Source organism: Apodemus sylvaticus, chromosome 3 (assembly GCF_947179515.1).
Source record: "Apodemus sylvaticus chromosome 3, mApoSyl1.1, whole genome shotgun sequence".
In the NCBI taxonomy this organism is placed as follows: domain Eukaryota; kingdom Metazoa; phylum Chordata; class Mammalia; order Rodentia; family Muridae; genus Apodemus; species Apodemus sylvaticus.
Window position 1 is genome coordinate 67,271,393 of NC_067474.1, and position 19,416 is coordinate 67,290,808.

The 19,416-nt window shown below is 38.4% G+C and overlaps 1 protein-coding gene across 2 annotated transcripts in view; it reads left to right on the forward strand.

Annotated features, from left to right (window-relative positions):
• The window catches only part of Fsd1l (fibronectin type III and SPRY domain containing 1 like), a 75,506-nt gene extending 64,610 nt beyond the window's left edge, over positions 1-10,896 (forward strand). For both annotated transcript variants that reach the window (XM_052176502.1, XM_052176503.1), the window contains one exon: positions 9,844-10,896. In XM_052176502.1, coding sequence (XP_052032462.1) covers positions 9,844-9,966 — 123 coding nt within the window. In that variant the 3' untranslated portion in view covers positions 9,967-10,896. The remainder of the gene's footprint in view (positions 1-9,843) is intronic.
• The last annotated feature ends 8,520 nt before the right edge of the window (positions 10,897-19,416 follow it).

Here is a 19,416-nt window from a genome sequence, read left to right on the forward strand (position 1 = left end):
TTTCCATCTTCTCAGATCTTCGATTTCTTTCTTCAGAGACTTAAAGTTGTCATATAGATCTTTCATTTGCTTCATTAGGGTCACACCTAGGTATGAAATATTATTTGGTGGGACCTCATAAAATTACAAAGTTTCTGTAAGGGCAAAGGACACCATCAAAAGGACAGATCGGCAACCAACAAATTGGGAAAAGATCTTCACCAACCCTACATCAGATAGAGGGTTAATATCCAATATATATAAAGAACTCAAGAAGTTAGACTCCAGAAAACCAAACAACCCTATTAAAAATGGGATACAGAGTTAAACAAAGAATTCTCACCTGAAGAATTTCGGATGGCGGAGAAACATCTTAAAAAATGCTCAACTTCATTAGTCATTAGGGAAATGCAAATCAAAACAACCCTGAGATTTCACTTTACACCAGTCAGAATGGCTAAGATTAAAAATTCAGGAGACAGCAGGTGTTGGCGAGGATGTGGAGAAAGAGGAACACTCCTCCACTGCTGGTGGGGTTGCAAATTGGTACAACCACTCTGGAAATCAGTCTGGCGGTTCCTCCGAAAACTGGGCACCTCACTTCCAGAAGATCCTGCTATACCACTCGTGGGCATATACCCAAAGATTCCCCAGCATGTAATAAGGATACATGTTCTACTATGTTCATAGCAGCCCTATTTATAATTGCCAGAAGTTGGAAAGAACCCAGGTATCCCTCAACAGAAGAGTGGATGCAAAAAATGTGGTATATATACACAATGGAGTACTATTCAGCCATTAGAAACAATGAATTCATGAAATTCTTAGGCAAATGGATGGAGCTGGAGAACATCATACTAAGTGAGGTAACCCAGACTCAAAAGATGAATCATGGTATGCACTCACTAATAAGTGGATATTAACCTAGAAAACTGGAATACCCAAAACATAATCCACACATCAAATGAGGTACAAGAAGAACGGAGGAGTGGCCCCTTGTTCTGGAAAGACTCAGTGAAGCAGTATAGAACAAAATCAGAACAGGGAAGTGGGAAGGGTTGGGTGGGAAAACGGGGAGGGAAGGGGACTGATGGGACTTTCGGGGAGTGGGGGTCCAGAAAAGGGGAAATCATTTGAAATGTAAATAAATATATCAATAAATTTAAAAAACAAGAAATATTATTTGGGACTATTGTGAAGGGTGTCATTTCCCTGATTTCTTTCTCATCTTGTTTGTCCTTTGAGTAGAGGAAGGCTACTAATTTGCTTGAGTTAATTTTATATCCAGCCACTTTGCTGAAGTTGTTTATCAGCTTTAGGAGTTCTCTGGTAGAAGTCTTGGGGTTGCTTAAGTATACTATCATATCATCTGCAAATAGTGATAGTTTGACTTCTTCCTTTCCATTTTGTATACCTTTGACCTTCTTTTGCTGCCTGATTGCTCTGGCTAGGACTTCAAGTACTATATTGAATAGATAGGGAGAGAGTGGGCAGTCTTGTCTGGTCCCCGATTTAAGTGGTATTGTTTCAAGTTTCTCTCTGTTTAACTTAATGTTGACTACCAGTTTGCAATATATTGCTTTCACTATGTTTAGATATGGGCCTTGGATTCCTGGTCTCTCCAAGACTTTTATCCTGAGGGGATGCTGGATTTTGTCAAAAGCCTTTTCAGCATGAAATGACCTTTCTTTTTTTTTTTTAACTTTAGTTTGTTTATGTAGTGGATTACATTGACCGATTTCCCTATATTGAACCTTCCCTGCATCCCTGGGATGAAGCCTCCCTGATCATGGTGAATTATAATTCTGATGCATTCTTGGATTCAGCTGGCCAGGATTTTGTTCAGTATTTTTGCATCAATGTTCATGAGGGAGATTGGTCTGAAATTTTCCTTCTTTTTTGGGTCTTTGTTTGGTTTAGGTATAAGCGTTATTGTGGCTTCATAGAATGAGTTGGGTAGTGTTCCTTAAGTTTCTATTTCGTGGAAAAGTTTGAAGAGTATTGGTATTAACTCTTCTTTGAAGATCTGATAAAATTCCCTGCTAAACCTATGTGGTCCTGGGCTTTTTTTTGATGGAAGACTATTAATGTCTGCTTCTATTTCCTCAGGACTTAAGTTAAGGACTATTTAGATGGTTTATCTGATCCTGTTTTAACATTGGAACCTTTTATGTATCTAGAAAGGTATTCATTTCATCCAGGTTTTCAAACTTTGTTGAGTATAAACTCTTGTATTAGGATCTGATGATTTTTTTTGAATTTCCACAGTTTCTGTTGTTAGGTCTCCCTTTTCATTTCTGATTTTATTAATTTGGATACTGTCTCTGTGCCCTCTCGTTAGTCTGGCTAAGGGTTTATCTATCTTGTTAATTTTTTCAAAGAACCAGCTCCTTGTTTTGTTGATTCTTTGTATAGTTCTTTTTGTTTCTGTTTGGTTGATTTCGGCCCTGAGTTTGATTATTTCCTGCCATCTACTCATCTCAGGTGAATTTGCTTCTTTTTGTTCTAGAGCTTTCAAGTGCATTGTCAAGCTGTTAGTGTAAGCTCTCTCCATTCTCTTTTTGGAGGCACTCAGAGCTATGAGTTTTTCTCTTAGCACTGCTTTCATTGTGTTACATAAATTTTGGTATGATGTGTCTTCATTTTCATTAAATTCTAAAAAGTCTTTAATTTATTTCTTTATTTCTTTCTTGACCAAGCAATTGTTGAGAAGAGCATTGTTCAAAATCCACGTGTATGTGTGTTTTTCATTGTTTTTGTTTGAGCTTAAGACCAGCCTTAGGCCATGGAGATCTGATAATGTACGGGAATAATTTCAATATTTCTGTATCTGTTGAGGCCCATTTTGTGACCAATTATATGGTCAATTTTGAGAAGGTACCATGAGGTGCTGAGAAGAAGGTATATTCCTTTGCTTTAGGGTGGAATGTTCTATAAATATGTTAGATTCATTTGGTCCATAACTTCAGTTAGTTTCACTGTATCTCTGTTTAGCTTCTGATTCCATGATTTGTCCATTTTTGAGAGTGGAGTGTTGAAGTCTTCCACTATTATTGTATGGGGTGCAATGTATATTTTGAGTTTTATTAAAGTTTCTTTTATGAATGTGGGTGCCCTTTTGTTCAGAGCATTGATGTTCAGAATTGAGAGTTCATCTTGGTAGACTTTTCCTTTGACCATTATGAAATGTCCCTCCTTATCTTTTTTGACAACTTTTGGTTGAAAGTCATTTTTATCTGATAAAAGAATGGCCACTCCAGCTTGTTTCTTGGGACCATTTGCTTGGAAAATTGTTTTCCAACCTTTGACTCTTAAATAGTAACTGTCTTTGTCACTGAGGAGGGTTTCTTGTATGCAGCAAAATGTTGGGTCCTGTTTATGTATCCAGTCTGTTAATCTACGTCTTTTTATAGGGGAATTGAGACCATTGATATAAAGAGATATTAAGGAAAAGTGATTGTTGCTTACTGTTATCTTCTTAGTTAAAGGTGAAATTCTGGTTGTATGGCTATCTTCTATTGGGTTTATTAAAAGATTACCTTATTGATTTTTCTATGGTATCATTTCCTGCCCTGTGTTGGTATTTTCCAACCATTATCCTTTGCAGAGCTGGATTTGTGGAAAGATACTGTGTAAGTTTGCTTTTGTCATGGAATGTTTTGTTTTCTCCGTCTACGGTAATTGAAAGTTTTGCTGGGTATAGTAGTCTGGGCTGACATTTATGTTCTCTTAGGGTCTGTATGATATCTGCCCAGGTTCTTTTGGCTTTCATAGTCTCTGGTGAGAAGTCTGGTGTAATTCTGATAGGTCTGCCTTTATATGTTATTTGACCTTTTTCTCTCACTGCTTTTAATATTCTTTCTTTGTTTAGTGCATTTGGTGTTTTGATTATTATGTGACGGGAGGAATTTCTCCTCTGGTCCAATCTGTTTGGAGTTCTGTAGGCTTCTTGTATGTTCATTGGCATCTCTTTCTTTAGGTTAGGGAAGTTTTCATCTATACTTTTGTTGAAGATATTCACTGGGCTTTTGAGATGTAAATCCTTGCTTTCTTCTATACCTATAATCCTTAGGTTTGGTCTTATTGTGTCCTGGAGTTCTTGGATGTTTTGGGTTACCAGCTTTTTGCATTTTGCATTTTTTTTGACTGTTGAGTCAGTGTTTTCTATGGAATCTTCAGCATCTGAGATTCATTCTTTTATCTCTTGTGTTCTGTTGAATACAAGACTCCTGAATTCTTTCCAAGGTTTTATATCTTCAGAGATGTCTCACTTTGCGATTTCTTTATTGATTCTATTTCCAGTTTTAAATCCTGAATAGTTTTGTTCAGTTCCTTCACTTGTTTGTTTGTTTGTTTCCTGAAATTCTTTAAGGAATTTTTGAGTTTCCTCTTTAAGGGCTTCTGCCTGTTGACCCATATTCTCCTGTGTTTCTTTTAGGGATTTTTGTGATTCCTCTTTAAGGGCTTCTGCATGTTGACCCATGTTATCCCATAATTCCCTATGGGATTTTTGTATTACCTTTTTAAGGGCTTCTACCTATTGACCCATATTCTCCTATATTTCTTTAAGTGATTTTTGTGTTTTCTCTTTAAGGGCTTCTACCTGTTGACCCATATTCTGCCATATTTCTTTAAGAGATTTTTGTGTTTCCTCTTTAAGAGCTTCTACCTTTTGATCCATATTCTCTTGTATTTCTTTAAGGGATGTTTGTGCTTCTACCTGTTGACCCACGTTCTCCTGTATTTCTTTAAGGGAGTTATTTATGTCCTTCTTGAAGTCCTCCATCAGTGATATGAGATGTGATTTTAAATCTAGCTCTTGCTTTTCTGATGTGATGGAGTATGCAGAGTGGAAAACATTTCTAAACTAATTGACAACACATGTTGTAAAGTTTTCTGATCAAACTGAAGAATTTCATGAAAAATATTTCTGATAAAATTAAAGAAATATAGGGGGAAAGTGTTAAAATTGAAGAATTTGTTAGAAAATAATAATAGTAAAAAGGTATACACAGAAAATGTATCTTTATAACTTGACCAAGCTCCTGTCCCAGCTGTCCACTGATCGTAAGCCCTGTGCACTTCTAGTTGTTCCCCTCCAGAGAGTTATTGGAGAGAAAGTGGAGACCTCACCTCCACTCTCAGAAGTGAAAGCGCTGCTGGGAGATCACTCTCTCCTGGCTGGCCTTGCACAGAAGGCTGTGGAGCTGCCTGGCTCCCTGGTGCAAATGGCAACCAGAAGACTCCAGAATCATTTTTAATTTGAATGTATCTTACATGGATATTTATTGAGTTTATCTATTATTTTTCATTCCAAGTAATTGTAATTATGTAATAATATAGATAACCTGAGGAAACTGTTTTAAATTTATTAAACCCCTTTACTTCCCTTCTTTGGAATCCTAGTTTTATTAACTTAGTGATGGATGATATTTGCACATGATATTAATTTTTAAAGTTAGGTTTATTAAGTTATAATTTACATATACTATTATATATGTATGAATTTTGCTAGATGCATGCAGACATATAACCACTACCATAAATCAGGATTTGGAACAGTTAGCACATAGGAAGTTCTGACATGCTCCCATGTAGTAGGCTTTCCCATCACAACCACCCAAAAATAAGTAAAGCATTTTCTCTTCCTGTGGTTTGGCCTGTTGAGGCTTTCCTGTAGATGGAGGTGTGAGGCAGAAGTTTCCCTGTCCAATCACTTTAAATAATAATACAACAAGAAGCCTGTGATTGGATAGGGAACAGGGAGGGAGAACTAAGAGTCTCTGAGATGGGAGAAGGAAGGAAAATGAGGAGGAACAGATTCTGCATGGCTTTAAATAGCCACAAGTAGTTATGATTATCTTATACGCGATGGGTAATTACAGGATAATTTGTCTTATCTAGGTAGGCAATTTATATCATTATTAATTGGCTCTGAAATTATTGTTTGGGCATCTTGACAATTGAGAATTATTTGATATATAAATCTGACTGATTAATTATAAGCTTCTAGAGTTTTGGTTTACTGGGTTAAGGGGAATTGTGACCGCCAGCCATGGAGGGGGAAAGCTGAGAAGGTATGAAGCATGGGAACTTGGTGTCTCTCTTTTTTTTTAATATTTCCTACAACCGTGGTGTACGGTATACAGCCTTCAATGCTGCCACAGAGCAGTTGTGAGTGTTAGCATCCCCACCCTGTGGGCCAGTCAGGCTTCTTCTTGCCTGCTGAGGAGTTACAATGTTTGTGTGTGCTGTGGCATGAAGCCAGGGCCTGCACATGCTGAGCGAGTACTCCACCACCAGCTTCTTTCCTACCTCACAGTATTTTGGGTCAAGGTCTCTTTGTAGACTAGTCTGGCCTGAAATCCTCCTGCCTTGCTTGGGTTACAGGTGTAGACATCAAACAATTTCTGTTTACATACCAGTCCAAGGACATTTGTTTTTAATCTAGTTTGAACAACAAATAAATAATATAAATAAAGATACTCTAAGTATTCACATAGGTATTTTTGTGTGGGCATATGGTTGCTTTTCCTTTCAATAACAGGGTTGTTTAATCACACTGAAATTTTATGCTTAATTTTCTAAGAAGCTGTCAAAATATATTCCACAGTAGCTATGACATATTTGCATTGCTGCAAGCAACATGTGAAAGTTCACCACACCTTTCCCATTATTTGTATTATCATTTTCTCACATTTCTTCAAATTTTGTATTTTTAAGTTTGACATTTAATTCTTTGATTTCTTTTGTGTTGATTTTTGTATACAGCCTGTCTCAAGACTCTTTTTTTTTTCTCTTTGCACATGAATTACCACTTCCTCTAGGACTGTTTACTTTTTTAAAAAAACTGACTTTTATTGTTTTGCTTTGTACTTTTCTGCTAGATCTTTTTTTTCAAAATTAAAAAAGAAGCTGTTTGTGTGTGAGGGTTTACCTGTGTGTTTTATTGTTATTATGTGTTCTGTTATTAGTATTCATTTTGACACAAGCCAGAGTTATCTGGGAAGAGGAAACCTCAGTTGAAAGGTTTGGGCTATAGGCAAGTCTGTCCAGTGTTTTCCTGATAAACGATTGATTTGGGAGAGCCAGCTTATTGCTGTCATCCAGGCAAGCTATACTGGGTGTATAAGAAAGCAATCTAAACAAGTCCCGAGGAGACAGTAAGCAGCCTTCCTCCATGGCTTCTGCTTTAGTTGCCTGCCTCCAGGGTCCTGCCTTGAGTTTCTGCTCTGATTTCCTTTGATGATACACTGTGATGCAGAATATAAGATAAACTACTTCCTCCCCAAGTTCTTAGTATTTTATCACAGCATTAGAAACTCTAAGTAAGCATTGAATGAATGACCACCTCATCCATACCTGATGACATAGAGAGGTCAGAAGAGGTCACCAGAGCCCCTGGAACTGGAGTTACAGATGGTTGAAGCTACTATGTGGGAGCTGGGAAACAAACCCAATTCTCTGAAAGCAACCAGTGTTCTGGATGCTGAGCCATTTCCCCAGCTCTTTTCTGCTATTTTAATTTATTCTCTCACATATTGCATCCCAACTACAGTCCCCCCTTGTCTCCTTCAATTCCTCCCCTATCCAACCCCCATCTACTCCTCTATTTTCCTTCAGAAAAAGGCAGGCCTTCCAGAGATAGCGACTAAACAAAGCATATCAAATTACAATAAAACTAGATACCTCTCTTCATATTAATGCTGGACTAAGCAACCCAGTGGGAAGAAAAGGGTTCCAAAAGCAGGCGGAAGGGCAAAAGACAATGCCATTCCCACTGTTAGGAGGCCCACAAGATCACCAAGCTATACCACCATAACATGTGTGCAGAGGACCTGACTCAAACCTGTTCAGAAACTCTGGTTGTTGGTTCACTGTGTGAGCCCCTATGAGCCCAGAATAGTTGATTTCATGGATTTTCTTATGAAGCCCTTGGCTCTTTCTACAATCCTTCTTCCCCCTCTTCTACAAGATTTCCCAAGATCTGCCTAGTGTGTAGCTGTGGACCTCTGCATCTGTTCCCATCAGTTGCTGGGGGGCGCTCTCTGATGATGATTATGTTAGGCTTTTATCTACCAGTATAGTAGACTATCATTCCAGATCAGTTTATTGGCTTTTTTTTTTCTGGTATATTTGGACCTGTCTGGGGATCTGGGCTATCTAGCCTCTAGTTCCTGGCTTTCCAGGCTGAGACAGGGGTTGGCTGTCTCACATGGTGTCAATCTAGACCAGTCATTGATTGGTTATTCCCCCAGTCTCTGCACCACCCTTACCTTAACACACATTGTAGACAGAACAAATTGTAGGTCAAAGGTTTTGAGGCTGGGTTGGTTGCCCCAATCCCTCCACTGGAAGTCTTATCTGGTTACAGGAGATGTCTGGTTCAGGTTCCATATCCCCTTTACTAGGAGTCTTAGGTAGGGTCATCCTCATACATTCCTGGCAGTTTCTACTGCACTAATTCTACCTTGTCCCCAAAGTATCCCACAATTCCAGTTGTCTCTGTCAGTACTCTCTCCTTCTTTCTTCCCCCAACCTGATTCCTCTTGTTCCTGTCCCTACTTGCATGTTTGTCACAGTGGAGGAGTATTACCCTTGCTCCATATCCTGGCCAGCATGTGCTGTCACTTGTATTTTTGATCTTAGCCTTCTGACAGGTGTAAGGTGGAATCTCAGAGTAGTTTTAATTTGCATATCCCTGATGGCTGTGGATGTTAAACATTTAAGTGTTTCTTGTCCATTTGAGAGTCCTCTACTGAGAATTCTGTTTAAATCTGTACACCATTTTTAATAGAATTACGTAGTTTGTTGATGTCCAATTTCTTGATTTCGTTATATATTTTGGAAATTAGCCCTCTCAGATGTGGAGCTGTTGAAAATCTTTTTCCTTTCTGTAGGCTGCCATTTTGTTCTATTGACAGTGTCCTTTGCCTTACAGAATCTTTTCAGTTTCATGAGGTCCCATTTATTAATTGTAGATCTTTGTTGCATTCTGTAGCTGCCTGCAGCTACTGCGAACTGGGTTCCTGGAACAGAAGCTGAGGGATGGATCGGGGAAACGGTGAAAAGGAGGAGGCCAGGACGATAGTTTACCGATTGAGGACCCAACTTTAATGGCGGTCAGACCATTGAACAGTTTGGGCAAGCCCCTCCCCCCAGACTCCAGGCTGAGTTCTGGGGGAGTCTGCTGGGGGTTCTTGGCTCCACTGCTCAGGCAGCTGGTTGGGTCACCTGCTTAATTCAGGAATTCATAGACCTGGAGGAACAATGAACTTCCCCTTCACTCTGAGCACTCCACCCTAGGTAGAGCAGGATCCTGAATAGCACAGGAATCCCTGCTCAACAAAGTCTGGGAGAGGAAGTTCACTTTGATCAATGTGGAGTTCCTACCAAGTGCCATGACACTCCAATATGGCTTTGTACAGATCTTAGGACTTGTGTGATTGGTGTTTTGTTCAGGGCAGTTGTCTCAATGGATCATATGTCCTGTCTAAAGCCATGTATCAATATTAAGGTCTTAAGTGAGATAAGCTTCTTTGGAGTACAGTCCCCTGGTTGTAGAGATTAGGGAAGTACCAATAGTCAGTGTTGCTGAGATTAATCAAGTTTAGCCTCCTGAGTTTCTGCTGCTCTGAGCTCCCTTTCCTGGGTGCAGATCTGCTGGCTTCTGCTACTACACAGACTTCCTTTGGCAGCTGTGAACCTTTTCATCTCCCCTCAGCTTAAACATGAAGCTTATCAGTTTGGGGGTTGTTGATGTTTATACCTGTGATATGTTGCCTTTCAAATGGAAAGCTAAGGATTACTGGAGTTCTAATTTGGTTTGAGTCTAACTGAGGCTTTGTTTTCATCTTTTCTTAGGTTTGGTGTGGTGGACTGTCTTTGAGCACTGGAATGCAGGTTCCAAGTGCCGTGAGAACACTTCAGAAAAGTGAAAATGGCCTGACTGGTTCAGCAAGCAGCCTGAACAACCTCACTCAGTAATGGCAGCTCAGACCGGTTCCCTGCTCTTCGACTGCGTGGCCTCTCCCATACAGTTACTAACAGATATTTCTGAGTGGTGGAAATCGGGTTTTCTATGTTCTGCTTTAAAGCCTGGAATCTGTTAGATTGACTACCAAATAAGAAGCAGCCACAGGAGGTTATTACTGTCCCAGAATCAAGCAGTTGGGGTGCAGGAGGCTGACATAGTGATATTTGAATAGTAAATAGGAAAGGAGCAGTGCTGAAATATTTACGTAGAAAGCCATTTTTCTGTTTCTTGAGCTATTCTGGCTGTCGAGTAGGTGTAATTACGTCTGGTGAGCCCTGGACCTGGGGTGCAAAGCTTTTAAAGCTCACCTTTCCTAACGTCCTGGTAATGTTTCTTTCTCCTCACTGGCTGCCATTAAGTCCTACACTGAGGCTTTCAAAACACAAGGTCCCCTTAAGGCTTCCTAGAAATTGAAATCTTTGCCTAGGGATGCCAGAGATATTGTCCTATGGTGGCTTATTTTATTCTTTTATAAACAAGCTGGGCTTTTGATAGGACTACTTATGTATTGACTAGATTCATATCATTTTCTCCTCTAAAATATTGTGGTATTTTCTTATAGTTATAACTCAAAATATCAAGCAGATGGAGAAGTTAGGCGGTGCAAGGGAGTATTCTTGTGTGTTTGTGCTGAGTCATTCTGTCCACTCCGCCATGGGGCTCCTGGGCACCACCTGAGAAGCCACGCTCTCTCAGTTTGTCCTCTGCTTTAACCCCGCCTTTATAGCTGTCTTTGTATCTTTGGTAAAACTTCCACTTGAATTTGGCACTGATAATAATTATTGCTTATGGAAGTTTATGAATTAAGTTCTTTATAAAAGGTAAAAAGCTGTATATTACTGATTTTTTAATCTGTGAAAGATTATAAAGAAATGTGCCTGAAGTATTGTTTTTTTTTTTTTTAAAGATATGGATCGGTTTAACCAGCTGCTTAAAAAAACACGTGTCCTACTTAATTGGTATATGTGGTTTTCAAACAATCATTTGAGGGTTTTTTTGTTTGTTTGTTTTGATCTGGTTTTTGTTTCTGTCTTTTTGGTCCATTCATTCTCTGTTTAAAAGTTTATGATTCTTCCAAAAATGAATAGTTTTCTTTTTCACCAATCTGAAGGACTATGTGAAGCAGTGAGTAAAACCTGTGGTTATTAACAGAAAAACCTTTCATTAAAACTTTTCACTCAAGGTTTTTGAGCCAAACTAGAAGTTGAAATTGTAAAACTGCTTTCAGAACTTTAAAGAAACAAATATTTGACTTTTGATTAATTTTTGAGACTGTCTCTTCTTGTTTTAAGTTTCTTGGACTTCTGACAAGCTTCCCTGGAGAAATGTTCATTTTTGTTTCCTTTGTGTAGCTTGTAGGATCGTAATAAGTATTTGCTCTTAAAATGTACTGCTTACTGGCATGATTATTTTTGTTCTGTTGATGAAACAAATTTGACATAGAATATTATTTTTCCATATAACAAATATCTACACTATTGTCTGATGACACACTGGTAGTTTTTAAGACTAAAGCAGTTTATAGAATGAAGTATATTAGTATTCTTTTGGATTCCCCAAAACAATATTTTACCTTTCATTTATTATAGTTTGAAAGACATTTTTCATTGTTCTACTACCTATAGAAATGGTATTTCATGACCTAGGGAAAAAGGAATTACTCCTCTTTGTAGACTCATACCTGAAAGCAGTGATTTACTGGAACTGCTTTTTGTGGTTACTAAGTTTATTTTGTCAAAAAATGACATGGAAAAAGCCAGCTGCTCTTGTATAGAACTTTTCATTATGATGTTATGTCTTGCATAGTCGAATCTTCTCATTTATACAGTGCCTTTTTCTCATGCTCATTGTCTACTGAATTTAAGGCATTACTGGACCACAGTGATGAGGGCCTTCTGTTGAGGCCAGAGGAACACACGTGCTTCTGCCTTGTCTTTGTCCATCACTGAGAGAGACCTTCATCTACAGTTTCCAAACAGTCATTGGAGAATGCACGACTTTTGCTGGGAAGGTTTTATTTCTCAGCAGATTTGTAGAACGAAGTATAAAGTCAGTGAATAAGAGTCCAATTTCTTATCATGTGATATTAAGTATTAATTATACCCTCATTGCTTTAAAATAAACATCAGGGTCTCTTTTTTTAAAAGAACAAATCTGTAGTATTTTAGATTAAAAACTTAAGTTTATTATGTTAAATTGAATTTTGTCAACCCTTTTTAAATTAAAATAGTTGAATAGAGTGCCTAGTTAAATCATCTGTGAACAAGGTCCCTCTGAACGTGATGATGATATTGTCACTCTTCTAGCGTTAGGTGACATGTGTCACTCTTCTAGCGTTAGATGACATGTGTCACTCTTCTAGCGTTAGGCTGACTGCCTGGACTGCTCTGCTCAGCTCAGCCTGCTGTGGGAAGCTTGCCAGCCCTCTCCAGCACTCTTCATCCTGTGTCTGCCTGCACAGCTTAAACACGAAAGCTTCCGTGAAAGAAATATAGGGCAGGTGGACTGTAAGGAATATATCACCGGTGTGAAGGATTGTTCATAAAATATGTATTAAGTATTGTATTTCCCTCTTAGCAGTTGAATTCCAAACCAGTTTCATTTAGCTGGAAATAGACAGGAAGGAGCTGCCTCACGCACTTTAGAAAAAGAATCTGCTACAATTCATTTGACTCAGCTGATTGTGTCACATCTTTTAAATACTGGTAAATATGTATACACCAAGTATTTAATGACTAATGCACATAGAAATTTAATATACAGTGATCTTTTGAATGTTCCAGGTATAGGCTTTTTAAAAAGTGTTAAGAGTGTCTGGCTGTGTGTTTGATAGCACCTCTACCATGTGTCAGTAAACTGCTGGACAGCCAGGCTGCGCCATCTCACTCTGTTCTGAAGATGTTCTGTTCTGAATATTCTAAAAAACTCAAACCATCAACAATATTATGTGTAATTTGAACTTCCATGATTAAATTGATTAACTTGATATAAATAATAAAAGAAAATATTTATGATGAAATATTTTAATTAGGTCAGTTACCTAGAATTACCTAGTTTTTTCTATATATCTTTTCCACGAAATTATAGCTATTTATGTATTTGCAGTTGTTTCTTTCAAAAACAATTTTTAAAAATTGGAAAGGGATATATATATGTATATATATGGGAAGTGATTACTCCAAAGAATATTAATCTTAAAAGAAGACAGTATAGATGTCTTACCATGAAATACATTACTCTAGGCTAAAATTTCAACTGTTTAGTCATATATTTTTAGCATCTTTGTTATATCAGCATATAATTCATATGATTCACATATCAGCAGATAATTCATATAATTCACAGTACTTAAATTGTTCTTATGTAGCTTCAATTTTACTACTTTCTGTCTAGGTTTCTAAAAGTAGTAGAGTTTGCTTCACCATATGAACCTCATTCTGCAATTTTTGATTTGATAGTTTTGATCTGAAATAATGTTTTGTTAATATGTCACTAAATTTCTAAAAACTGTATTTATGGGCTGGCGAGATGGCTCACAAGAAAAGTGCTTGCTGCCAACAGGATGGCTTGAGTTTGTTCCTGGGACCCAAACAGAAGGGGAGACTGATCTCCTGCAACTTGTCTTTTGACCTATGTCTTTTGACGCATGCACACACACACACACATACACACACACACACAAAAACATAAAAAATTTTTTAAAGTACATTTGTTGTAGCTTGTAAAAATAACTATCAAATTAACTACACATAGTAATATTTTACTTTTAAGTTTCTTGTTTTATTTTTTACATCATATTCATTCTGTCAGAGGTAAGCATGAATTTGCTCAGTATCCATGTCACCATCAAGTTGTTATTTTCAACCAAGTATACCTTTCATAACTCCAGTGCTCAGACCTAGAGTAGGTAATAAAGCTTTTCTTACAGAAAATCATCACAGCAACATTACCTCATGTTTGATATTTTTAGTTTTATGTGTCTTATAACAGTGTTCACATTTGTGATTCTGATGTCAGTATTGTGTTACCTAAGTGTATGGTTATCTGAATAGCATAGGAACTTTGCACCAGTTGGAATTTAAATGGATTGTTTGCTGCTTTTGTTCGCATTGGAACGTTGGACATGCCATGTGATAACAATACTGGCTTAGTAATCAATACCAGTAATTACCATACAACTTTTATCTTGACTATACAACCATATCAAAAGAGTACTTTTTTCTAGGTTAATAATACTAGCTTTGGTACATAATCATTTAAGTTATATTTGTTTAAAACCATATATTTTCTTAGTAATAACAACTTAAGTTGGTGCTTAGGAGTAAACATGTAGAAGTTTTTGCAGTATGTAGGGCAGAGGTTAGTGAATGTATTTGCTTGGCTTGGAACTTAAGATGAATCAATTTTACAATAAATCAAATTGGAAGAAATTGGTAAAAGGCATTTTAGTAATATTGGAACTTTTTGGAGAGCGCAGTACTATGAGAAGAATTTCTTTAACATTTCCAATATCTGTAAGATACCAAAGGACTGAGACTAATTGGTCTTTTAATGGAGACTCCTTGAATTAAAATCCATAACTGATTCTACTAAGATACAATAGCTAAAGTTGAAGAATAACTTGAGGCAAAAGCTGCAAGTCTGTAGGATTTTTACCATTCTTTGAAGTATTTAAACTTAATCTTCATAGCTACCCCATACAGTAATCTATGTCTTCTCTGAATTGCTCATCACCCTTGGGCCTCTATTGCCTTACTTCAGATATTGTACCTTGTGTAGCCTACCTCACAGGGCTGTTGTGAGGAGTGTAGTAAAATGGACTCTGGTGCAAATGGGGTGGTTTTCACTAAGAATGGCTGTGTTTGGATACTTGTAAATGCTGCTTAGTTAGAAAAAGCATGTTAAGTTGGTATACGTGGTGATTTTTAAATGATTTTTAAAAATAAGATGTCCTTCAAAATGTTCTTTAGTACCAATTTACTTTGTGCATGATTGTTTTCATATTTCTCATCAACTACACAACTTTTCCGAGCTATGAAGTCTGCTGCAGCCTTCGTGTGTAGAGGAGGAGCCTGCGGAAGCATACTGCTGCAGCTCCTCTCCACCAGGAGTTGGCACTTGCATTTAGAATGGCTGGTGCCCCATGCAACGCGACTTTGGCTGAAATAACTTTTCCAGCAACCAAGTAGTTCAACAATTTGTTGCATTTGACAAATATTCATCAACTTTATTGAATTGTACCTTTTATTAAAAAAGAAACTCTTCAAAAACCTTGCTCATTAACCTATATCAGTTGTTATCTGTCTGGACACAGTTATGTTGCTCTAAATTGGATGTATTAAATGGTTTACAAGTTATCCTACTTCACAGAATTTTGGTATGTTTGTTATCTGGACATGATTTTGCTATGCAGTCGTGATAATAAAAATTACAGTTCCTCAGGTTTAACCTCTAAGTTGTGGATGAAGACTACGTAAAGTACACATGATCTATTCAGTGCTGCAAGAGTGTTTGAAATGAGCACACTGCCTCGTTTCCCTTACCAACAACACTAAGCCTGTTAAATGATTTTTTTTAAACTTTAAAAATGGTTATTCAAAGTGTAGCAACTTGTATGTTGAAATGATTGTATGTTCTGTATAAAATGTTCCACTTGAGGTTTTTATGAAAGTACCTGTATTATCCCTTCTAAAAATTAAACCTTTTTTTTTTGCTTTCTTTTGTGTCAGCGTTTTATTTTTATCAACTTTTATTTAGCTATCTATAGCTGTTTATCGATAAAGAGAATGTTTAAAATGTCATTGTCTCATTTCCTCAAAATATATAATGATGGGAAATCCTGTATTTAGTAGCCAATAGCCATGGGCAGCTACTGTGAATAATGTACTAGCCAATTGAATTTTTAAATTTATATTAATTTAAAATAAGTATGTTTTACTAGTCGCTCATGTTTTATACATTAAAGATGCGATAGTTAGCTCATCACATCCTATGTTACATCTTTGTAGACGGGTCACTAATAGAGTCAGACCTAGAACCCAGTCCTATTTACAGTATGTATTCTAACCAGAAAGAAAGTGAAGGAGAAAATAATAGCAATGATTGATTCTATTTAGGTTGCAGTTTCTGTGTTTCAGATCTTTATCAACAAGAGAAAGATAAAAGGAAAGCATACAGTCTTGCATTATGAGGAGAAGTATGTGACAGGTTTTGAGGGGCAGTCCTCTTGTTAGAAGGCCTATAGATAGCTGCAACTTAACAGTTTAGTGAAATCAAGATTTTCAAGTGCGCTTACCCTCAAAAGGTTATGTTATTCAGTGATTTCTCTTGCATATATGCAGAGATAAGACAGAATACATTATAGTATTGTGGATTAAGATAGAAGCAAACTGATTGTTAATTAAAGGCAAACGTGGACCATTCATCCTTTTGTGGCTGCTAGGCAAAGAACTGGCCCCCACAGTTCAGAGTTATTTTAATAATAGATTTAAATAATAGACTATGAGAATTTTGAAGGTTACCCTTTCTGACTTGTACCTGCAAGTTAACTATTTGTGTATGATGTCTTGTATATGTTCCAGCAGTTAATATTATAAATATATAGACAGTTTGTTATTTAGATCAAATATCTGACTGGGTAGTGGTGGCATATGCCTTTAATCCCAGCACTTGGGAGGCAGAGGCAGGCAGATTTCTGAGTTCGAGGCCAGCCTGGTCTACAGAGTGAGTTCCAGGACAACCAGGGCTATACAGAGAAACCCTGTCTCTCACCCCCCCCCAAAAAAAAATCAAATATCTGACAAGTAACTACCTTCAGGGAAGAAAGATGTATTTTCAGGGGTTAGAAATCCTGTGTGAGAAGGCACAGTGGGTGAACAAGCCAGAGATTGATCCAGTAGTAAACTGGTTGTAACCTTTAAGACCTGCCCACAAACAACCCCCTCCCATCAACTGTAGGTTCCACAGACTGCAGCACCATTATGAAATGTAACTGCTACGGGAACATTTTACATCCAGCCATAACATCATATGGCAGCTGGCTTCTTCAAAATTTGGTCTTTTCCTTACTAAATTACGTCCACTCTAATTTTAATGGTAAAGTTTTTTGCATCTAACAGTTGTGCACTTAACGGCACTAGTTGCTTGTTCCCACTTTACTCAAGGTTAGCACCAGAGGGATTGATAAATCCAGTGATAAAATATGTGTTAAGAGAAGACTATTCTTAAAAAAAAAAAAATTAAAAAAAAGAAAAAAAAAGAAGACTATTCTTATTCTAAACAGAGCCAACCAGTAGTGTAGACAGTATGATACAAGATTGTACATTCACCAGATACTTGGGTTACACTGGACTGCTCTTCATAAAATCACAATTGGAAGGAAGCCAAGGATAAGGAAATATGTCTTCCATATTTCTTGACCTGAATCAGGATAAGAATGGAAATTTAAGGTATGGGTAGGGATCTTGTTTTTATATAGCTATTGGTAAAGTGCTTGGTTCTCCTCCATATTGGCGCATCCTGCAACTCCATAATAGAAATCGAGCTCCCAGCTTCACCTAGTAGAATTCCCTAAGGGTGTGTTATGGCTGGTTTGAATTGTCTACTTGGCCCAAGGTGGGATCACATGAAACGGGAGTCTCAGTGAGGGATTGTCTCAGGTTGATCTGTGGGCGTGTCTATGGATGGGCGTGTCTGTCTATGGGTGGGAGAGCCACCTGAATGTGGAGCGCATCATTTCACCAGCTGGGACCTGGACTGGAGGGGAGAGACCTTCCTGAGCAGGGGCATGTCTTCTTTGCTCTTCTGCTCCTTCCTGCTTTGGGACGTGATGTAACCAGCTCCCTTAAGCTGTCGCCTCTTAGACTTCCTAATAAGATATGCTGTAATCCGGGACTGTGAGATAAAAGTGAGTCTTGCCTTTCAAATTGCCTTTGTCAGAGCATTTTATCACAGCAACAAGAAATGAAACTTGAGGTTGGATTCCTCAGGCCAGTATCCCAGACCTTCTTTCCTGGTCACTGTAAGTTTCCCTTGAGGACCTGTGTATACATGTTCCCAAGATCCATCCAGAAAAAAGACACACACGCACATGCATACACACCATGGATGGCAATTTGTGGAGGCTAGATGGTGTTTGTACAGTGAAAAAGGGCGAAAGGAAAAAACACCCTGACCTTGACTTGACCCAAAGACCGAGACAAGGACCAAGAAACAGAATTCCACCAATCCCTGAGCTTGCCACAGAAACCCACCAATCCCTGACCTTCCCGAAGCTCAGGAATTGAAATTTTACTAGTCCTCACTCAGGGAATCTGCACCCTGGGAAGCTCTGCCCTGCCCCACAAGAAACCCCATACAAACCCTGCCCGCTTCTCCCAAGCAGAAGCAGCCGCCCTGCTGGGGTTTCCCTCCCAATAAATTTCTCGTGCGGTTTGTTGTGCAGTGTGTTATTCCTGGGCTCTGGATGGAGCAGAGCTATTTAACACTGCTGCTGGGGAAATCCCCCTTGCTTAACAGAGCTGTTAGACTCGCCCTGGGGAAGCCTTTGCCTGCAGCCCCAGTAGAGTGCAAGGCTTCTGTAGGAGAAGCCTTTCCCTTCAGAGCTGCAACACTTACAGCTTGGAGGTGCCAATGTGAGTGTCTACATGCATGCATTCCAGGTCACAGAGTACTTATGCCACTCATTTTCAACACTGTCTGAGGAATTTGAGACTCCCCTATTTGAATCCGGATTTATGTTCCTTCAGAAAAATCTATCAAGGATGGATATTAAAGAAACTTTATATTCGTTTTATTTAGGTATATGTATATGTCACATAAGTGTGGGTACCCTCAAAGGCCAGAAGAGGACATTGGATACCCTGGAACTGGAGTTGGGTCCTCTGGGAGAATACTGAGCGTTCTCTGCCAAGCCCTTTCTCCAGCCCCTGAATATGGCATTTTGATGGCTAAGCTCTTGGTTCTTAAATTTGTTTGTGCTGGTATTTTCTACTTTTGCCGTAGGATATCACAAATGTTACCAGGCCAGAATGTGCAGATACACACACCTGGATGATTCTTGAAAGGTGAATGTTTACTTCTGATGGAGGCCATTTTTAGTCCTCCTTGTATCCTTCTCAACAGCTTTACATTTGGCTAAACAGATTAAAAGACGTTTTATGGTGAGAGAGTCTCCCAAATTGCCTCTCTGAACCTGCTTGAGAAGTACTATTTGGTAGTTGTAGGAGAAGCTCTGATAGCAGTAAGTTAAGGGAATAAACATTCCCTTTGGCTCAAAGTTGGGAGGTAAAAGTCTATCATAGGAGAGAGGGCATGGCATACGGCATGGCATACGGCAGCGGGGCAGGAGGCCGAGTCTCCTCACGGGTAGATGGACTGAACCAAGGAGCAGGGAGCAAACT